General features: G+C 42.2%; 1 protein-coding gene across 4 annotated transcripts in view; it reads left to right on the forward strand.

Moving 5' to 3' along the window:
• Galk2 (galactokinase 2) overlaps positions 1-7,838 on the forward strand; it is a 124,688-nt gene that overhangs the window by 86,585 nt on the left and 30,265 nt on the right. For all 4 annotated transcript variants that reach the window (XM_021192200.2, XM_029536486.1, XM_021192199.1 and 1 more), the window contains exon 8: positions 4,367-4,577. In XM_021192200.2, coding sequence (XP_021047859.1) covers positions 4,367-4,577 — 211 coding nt within the window. The remainder of the gene's footprint in view (positions 1-4,366; positions 4,578-7,838) is intronic.

A 7,838-nucleotide genomic window follows, 5' to 3' on the forward strand; every position in this document is an offset into this window, starting at 1 on the left:
AGAGAGAGAGAGATTTTTGCTCGAGGAGGTAGAAAGAACATAGGAACTGGAAGGAAAAGAGAAGGGCTAAGATACTTGGCATGGCTAAAGAAGTCATAACCTCAGAGCAACTTTGACTGTCTGCAGTGGGCCTATATAAGACTGGGCCTGTCATCAGTTAATGGATTAGGAGGGACTCATGGGGCCCCATCCCCAGGCTGAACTGTTGCTACTGGTGGTTTCTGGTGAAGAGACAGTCATTGTTTTCAGGTGCGTACCCACGGAGGCTCCCACCAGGCTCCAATGAATAGTTCTCCACACATGGTCACACAGATGATCCTAGTTAAACTCTGAGTCTCAAAGACAAAAACGAAACAAGAAAAAACAAAGACCTGATTATGGGAGAAGGACTTGTGGGGACAAGGGAGGTTTAATAGGACTGGAAGGGAGATTAGAGTGGCTGGGGCTACACTGATCAGAAGAGACTTTATACATGTGTGAAATCGTTAAAGAACAAACTCAATAAAAGTAATAGAAAAGAGGAACAAAAACTGAAAAGAAAAAAATGATACCCTGTTCTGTGAAATAATTGAACAGCAAAACAATTGTATTGTCTCTGTTCCCAGTTCTCCTTTAAAATCATCTGTTTCAAGTATATGAGCCAGGGTTTAAAAAAAAATATGATTAACACGTTTGAAAGCTTTAGCTAGTAACATTTCAGAAGTGAGCAATTCTAACCAAACTTAAAACCATCTTTTGGTAAGTCCTGCATCCTTTCTAAAAGGAAGAACAGAACTTAAAAAAAAAAAAATCAAAAAAGAAAATAACCCAATTAAAAATGGGGTACAGAACTAAGCAGAGAGTTCTCAAAAGATGAGCCATAAATGGCTGAGACACACTTAAAGAAATGTTCAGCATCCTTGACCATTAGAGAAGTGCAGAATAAAACAACTGAGATTTTATCTTACTTCAGTCAGAATGGCCAAGGTCAATAAAACAAATGACATCACATGCTGGCAAGGTTGCGGGACAAGAGGGACAATTATTCATTGTTGGTGAGATTGTAAACATGTACATCAGTGTGTGAATCAGTGTGCAATTCCTCAGCCAAAAATAGATCTACCTCAAGAGCCCTAAAGGTCTCTGTAGCCTACCACAGAGACACTGACTTATCTGCGTTCACTGCTGCTATAAGCATAAGAGCCTAACGTCCACCAACTGGTAGATGATGAAAATGTGCTACATTACACAACTAGATATTAGTCAGCTTTTAAGAAAAAATACAATTTCAGGTAAATGGATTAAGCTAGAAAAAAAAAATCTTGAGTTGAGGTAACCCAGACTCCAAAAGACAAATATTGTATATTTTCCCTCATATGTGGATATGAGCTTTTAAGCTTTCAGAATGTGTGCTATGTAACCACAGAGGTCAGGTACCCAATAAGGGACTATAGAGAACAAGAGGTTCTTCCAAGGAAGAGGAAATAAAATATAGTGTTATGGAGCAATAAAGAGGAATCAAGACTGGAAGGATTAAATAGGGAGGGGGAGGGAAGAGGAGGGAAGAGGGGAGATGGCAAAGGAGGGAACGTGAGGAGGGACAACTAACAGTAAAGGACATTTGAACCACCATATGGAAACCTACTGCCATAGAAGTTCCTAATGTATAAACATTATATAAAAGAAGTCCAAGTGGACCACCAAATAATAGTGGTGACAGTGTCCCAAATAGACATTGTATGCCACCAAATAAATCCTCCAGTGCTAGGAGTGCGTTACATCATGTTGAGTCACTGACTAAAGGGGTACTGTGGAACCTCCCCAAACATCATTGGCTATTGCCAACACTATTGCTTGCTTTCTACAACCTGACTGTAAGACCCTATTTCTGAAGACATTTATGCTGTAGAACACTTGACAAAGTAGTGTTCTGGTGCCCAACTAGAAGATTCACCTCTACTAAGTAGTATTTATGGTACTAGAAGGTGCTCTGAACACTTCCAGAGCAGAAAGTGGTCATCAGTATCACCCACCTTCAAACCTTCAACCTACAATGGTGCAGTGGTTGCACATGTGTTACAGGAGTGACCCACCACTTTAGAAAATTTGATTTAAGGCCTTTTCCATTTGAGATAGAGCTATCACAGCTATTGCTAAAAGTGACAAGAACCTAACACTAGATAGCTCATGGGCCTAGGAGAAAACCTACCATTACTCTGCTAAAGGAACACACTAATAAAATGACTCCTAATTATATACGGCTATAGCCATAGATCAGTGCTTCACTCAGCCCACATCACAGAATTTCCATCTTGCAGTGAATGCAAATTAACACAGACACCCATAACTGGACAGTATACAGAGAGTGACAGACTCAATCTTAAATGTGATGTCTTCATCAAACACTCCTTTAGGGCTCAGGGATCTGAGTGGAAGAGGAGGCAGAAAGATTATAAGAACCAGCTGGTGGAGGACTCAAAGGAAACAGTGTCTTCCAGATTGATGCACATATCACCTCACAGAGGCATAGCATGCACATGACCTGCACAGATTCAAAGTATACAGGGTGCCAGCATTGAAAAGGGGTAGTGGACATGGGCTCCCAAGTGCTAACCAAGAAGCAATCTGTGACTGATACCCACTGGCGCTTATGAACCACATTCAAGAACAGGCCCCATGACCAGGAATAGTTGGCCAACACAAATGCCATGGTTTTTGTGTAGGTTTTATATTTCACTTGTTTTTGTTTTGCTTTGGCAGTTTTTGTCTTATTGGTGGCGGTGTTGATTTTCATTTTTGTGTGGGGTTTTGAATTTGGATAGGTAGGGAGGTGGGAAGACTCTGGGAGGAGCTTGTGGAGGGGAAAACATCAAAATACATTGTATAAAAGAAGGATTTTATTTTATTTTATTTTATTTTTAACTTATTTTATTAGATATTTTCTTCATTTACATTTCAAATGCTATCCCGAATGTACCCTATACCCTCCCCCCCACCCTGCACCCATGCCCACCCACTCCCATTTCTTGGCCCTGGCGTTCCCCTGTATGGGGCATATAAAGTTTGCAAGACCAAGGGGCCTCTCTTCCCAATCATGGCTGACTAGGCCATCTTCTGGTATACACGCAGCTAGAGACATGAGCTCTGGGGGTACTGATTAGTTCATATTGTTGTTTCACCTATAGGATTGCAGACCCCTTCAGTTCCTTGGGTAATTTCTCTAGCTCCTCCATTGGGGTCTCTGTGTTAAAAGAAGGATTTTAAATAAAGAGAAAAACGCAAATCAATACAATGGAAGAGCAAATCAGATGCACATTTTATTGACAGCCAACATTCTATTCTCTCTGGATTTTTATTTTTGTATCTGCTGTCTTCACATCCAGACAATGATTTCTTGAGACCTTAGAGAGAGAAGAGCTTTCATTATTTCTCAGAGTCAGTGGCTTAGGGATAATGAAAGAAATGTATTCTGGGTTAGGACTCCCATGATGCATCTGGTTAGGAAGATTTGGTTTATTCCAGGCCTTCCATCAGACTGGGGGGCTACCTCGGGATATAACTGGAAACCAAGCTTTTTCTGGAGGGTAAAGGAACATAGAGATGTACTACCAGGGACCTAATGGAGGGAATTTTCATAAGATCACCAATGAGGTTTTTATTTAAAAGGTGACACTTAACTCTAAATACTCAGACACTTAAATTAATTAGTCATTTTCAAGACACCCATGATAAAAAGGGAGTGTTTTAATAGAGTTAACGCTGCAGAATACATCTCAGGACTAAGGTCAAATGGAGTTTGAATAGATTTCTCTGGACTTTACACAGAAGGATGAAGTATAGATAGTCTGAGTAGAGATAAAAGAATGAAACTATTCAAGAATAGCCCTCGAGCAGTGGTTTTAAGCCCCCGTAATGCTCTGACCTTTTAATACAGCTCCTCATGTTGTGATGACCCCCCGCCCCAGGGAGACAATTATTTTTGTTGCTACTTCATAACTGTAGGTTTTCCACTGTTATGAATATTAATGTGTGTGTTTTCCGATGGTCTTAGGCAGCCACTGTGAAAGATTTGGTCAACCTCCAAAGGGGTTATGACCCACGGGTTGGTGACTCTGCCCAAGGGATAGAGGTGACAAACAGAAACAAGAGTGAGAAATTGTGTATTCACCACATGCTCCAGAATGCCTTTGCAATGCATGTGTTTTAGGTGACTGACATACAAGCATATTTAATTCCAAACATCTGAGGCCACAATGCATTTCTGAGCCATAGTGGGAAGATTGTATAGTTTGAATGAAAAAAAAAGTTCAAGTTGAATGTGACTAATTAAAACAGAACATTGACATCTGAAGTAAAACTTAACCTCTATCTTGGCTTGAACTTGCAGGTCCTTGCTAAACACAAAGGCTTGCAATGGGATAATGTCCTGCGGTTAGAGGAAGTGCAAAGCAAACTAGGGATGAGTCTGGAAGAGATGCTGTTGGTCACAGAGGATGCCCTTCATCCTGAACCCTACAGCCGGGAGGAGATCTGCAGGTGCCTGGGAATTAGCCTGGAGAAACTCCGCACCCAGATCCTGACTGCAAATACTCAGGACGGTGAGTCTTCTGGACAAAGAATTGCACGGCCCATTGCCACACACGGATGGGAGGCTCCAATCCCCATGGACGCACGCACGGCCCATTGCCACACATGGACGGGAGGCTCCAATCCCCATGGACACACTAATTTAAAATCATGCCTTAAGGAATTCGGAGAATGTGTGTGTGCTTTGGCTAGCTGGATTATCTAGGTTCCCACCTATTCATTTATCAACAAACATTTCTTGTGTATAGCAGGCATTCTGTGTCCACAGGTAAACCACAATTCCTGCCCTCAGGAGGCTCTCAGCTCTGTAATTCCCTCTTTTTTTTGTGGTTATTTTTTCCTATTTGCTTTTCATTAATATAAACAATGTAGGTTAGAGCATTGCTCATAACTGCTCAATATTACTTTGGAACACCAGAAGGTCTTTGCTGCCTCTATTGAAGTTTGTAGCCTACAAAGTGCAAAAGTGGCAGGTTATCATTACTTTTTTGCTGGTTGCCTTTGAACAATGCTTTTTTTATCTGATGGTATCAGGAACAGACAGGAATGGGTTATATTTTGGAGAGCCTGTAATGAAGTCTTGGAGTGACTGTTCCTCTTAGAAGGAAAGGCTTTCCATTTGTGGGAAGCTGAGGACCTGGGCATCTAATTGAGATTTAATTTTGCGTGAAAGGAAACTAGAGAGGAAGAGTTTGGTGCAGCGTTCAACCTCAGAGCCAGGTTCCATTGTGACATTCAGTTCAACTATACAACTGCTTACTGATCACTTGCTATGGAATTCTGATTTTATGTATTGTCTGTTTGTATGCGTGTCTACCATCTATCTATCATCTATCTGTCTATCATCTATCTATCTATCTATCTGTATTAGTCAGGGTTCTCTAGAGTCACAGAACTTGCAGATAGTCTATATATAGTAAAGGAATTTATTGATGACTTACAGTCTGCAGTCCAAATCCCAACAATGGTTCAGTAGTAGCTGTGAATGGAAGTCCAAGGATTTAGCAGTTGCTGAGTCCCACACCGCAAGAAGGCGAAAGAGCNAGAGCCNNACTCCCTTCTTCCAATGTNCTTATATGGTCCCCAGNAGAAGNTGTAGCCCAGATTAAAGGTGTGTGCCACCACACNTTTAATCCCAGATGANCTTGGACTCGGAGATCTCCCTGTCTTAATCTTCTGGATTCAATCACCACTGTGTCTCAAGATCTCCATACCAAGATCCAGGTCAGAAACTTCTATTTCCCAGTCTCCAGATTAGGTTCACTGGTAAGCCTTCCAATTCTGGATTGTAGTTCATTTCAAATATAGTCAAGTTGACAACCAGGAATAGCCACTACTCTATCTATCTATCTATCTATCTATCTATCTATCTATCTATCTATCTATCTATCTACCGTCTGTTTATTTTTGTGGTACTAGGGGTTGAACCCAGGCCTTCATGCATGCTAAGCAAATGCTGTATCACTGATTTATAACTTCAGGGCTTAGTGCTAGAGAGATGAGTGTGGTCATGGATGTCCACTTGGGAGAATAGAAAAGAGAAGTCTTGCTGACTTTACTAAGGATGTAGCAGCTACCAAGAGTTAAAGCACAGATAAATCTGATTTTCAGTTTTTTGAGACAAGATATCACTAAGTTGCCCAGAGAGGGCAACTCACCATATAATCCAGGTTAGCCAATATAGAGTTTGGGATTCTCTAGCCCCAGTCTTCAGACCTCAAATTACAGGCCTGTGCCTTAAGAACTGGTACCAAAGTAGCATCTTACAGCTGCAACTTGTGACAACTTTGAGACAAGATAAGGGGATGCTTTGAGAACAAGGGCTGAGTTTTGGTTTCTAACATTCTTTTGTCTATTTTAGTCCAAGCTCAGACTCAGTCTCTAGAATTGGGTGAACACACTTGACTGCTGGCCAAAGCAAGCCTACCACCTGTTTTTGTAAGAAGTTTTTGCTGACCACAGTGATGTATTTGCTATGGTTCTTTGGTTTTACAAGAGCTGAGCATGACAGAGACTGAGCAACCACAAACCGAAGATATTTCCTATTTGGCCCTTTGTAGGAAGCTTGCTGGTTCTTACTCCAGAAAAGCATTTGACTCAAGTTTTCTCCATTTTGCCATGAAAAGAGGCATAATGGAGTTTTCCCCCTAGGAGCGACTATGCAATGTACATGAACAGGGCTTAGTTCTGGAGAGATGAATGTGACCATGGAGGTCAACTTGGGCGATCACAAAAGAGAAGTCTCGCTGGCTTTACTAAGGATGTAGCAGCTACCAAGAGTTGAAGAGCAGATAAATCTCAGGCAGAGGCATGAAGAAGGAGGCATGCCAGAGAAACGAGTGCTTGGAAGTAATGCCTGCAGTGGAGAGCCATGTGCTGGGAGGCAGAGCCACAGACCCACCTCACCAAAGCCTTCAGAATCACGCCGTGCATATGTGTGCTGCCTACGTGCATTTTCCCTCACATATGGGGTATAGATTTAACAAATACATGTGACACTGAACCTGAAGGGGAGAAGTACAGCAGGGTGATAGATAAAGAGAGGGTAGTGAGAGGTTGGTATGAATAAAGCACAGTAACAAGCATTTAGGAAAATGTCATAAGGGAGCTCATTAACATTTTAAAGTTTAGTAAGAAGAAGTTGAGTAGAGCATTGGAAGGGAGGGTACCCAGCAGCTCTGACTTCCTCTTCTGACCCAAACCATTGTCTAATTTAACTTGGCAGATAGGCTGGGGCAAGTAGGGCACAGTCTCTACCTTCCAGTAACTTGGTGTCTCACAAGGTAACTGCCACACAAGTCTGCCAAAAACTTACTAGAATCAGGATGTTTATTAGGAGCCCTGGGAGCCTGGAGGAGATGGAAGGAGATGGGTGACTTTAGTTCAGAAGGAGATTTGAATTTGGGCTGGCTCCTGTAGAAAAGCTGTGGACTCCCCAGCCTGAGAGGATGCTAGGCAACTGTAGACAGAGTAGAGGCTGAACAAAGAGACAAGGAGGCTCCAGGAGCTGAGTATTAGCGAGCATGTGCCAGGAGGCACAGTGTGCAGTAAAAGGTAGCAGGCCTGTGGGCATGGATTGGCATGCATGCCCATTCATAAACTAGGTCACTACTCTACATTGAATAGATAAAGCATCAGTAAGGGCTAGCCTCTCAGGACAGCATAGGAGAATTCAGCTGGAGATGTTGGAGGAGGGAGAGAGAAAGGCGGAGGGAGAGAGCAATGGGGGAGAGAGAGAGAGAGAGAGAGAGAGAGAGAGAGAGAGAGAGAGA

This window comes from Mus pahari, chromosome 3, assembly GCF_900095145.1.
Source record: "Mus pahari chromosome 3, PAHARI_EIJ_v1.1, whole genome shotgun sequence".
In the NCBI taxonomy this organism is placed as follows: Eukaryota; Metazoa; Chordata; class Mammalia; order Rodentia; family Muridae; genus Mus; species Mus pahari.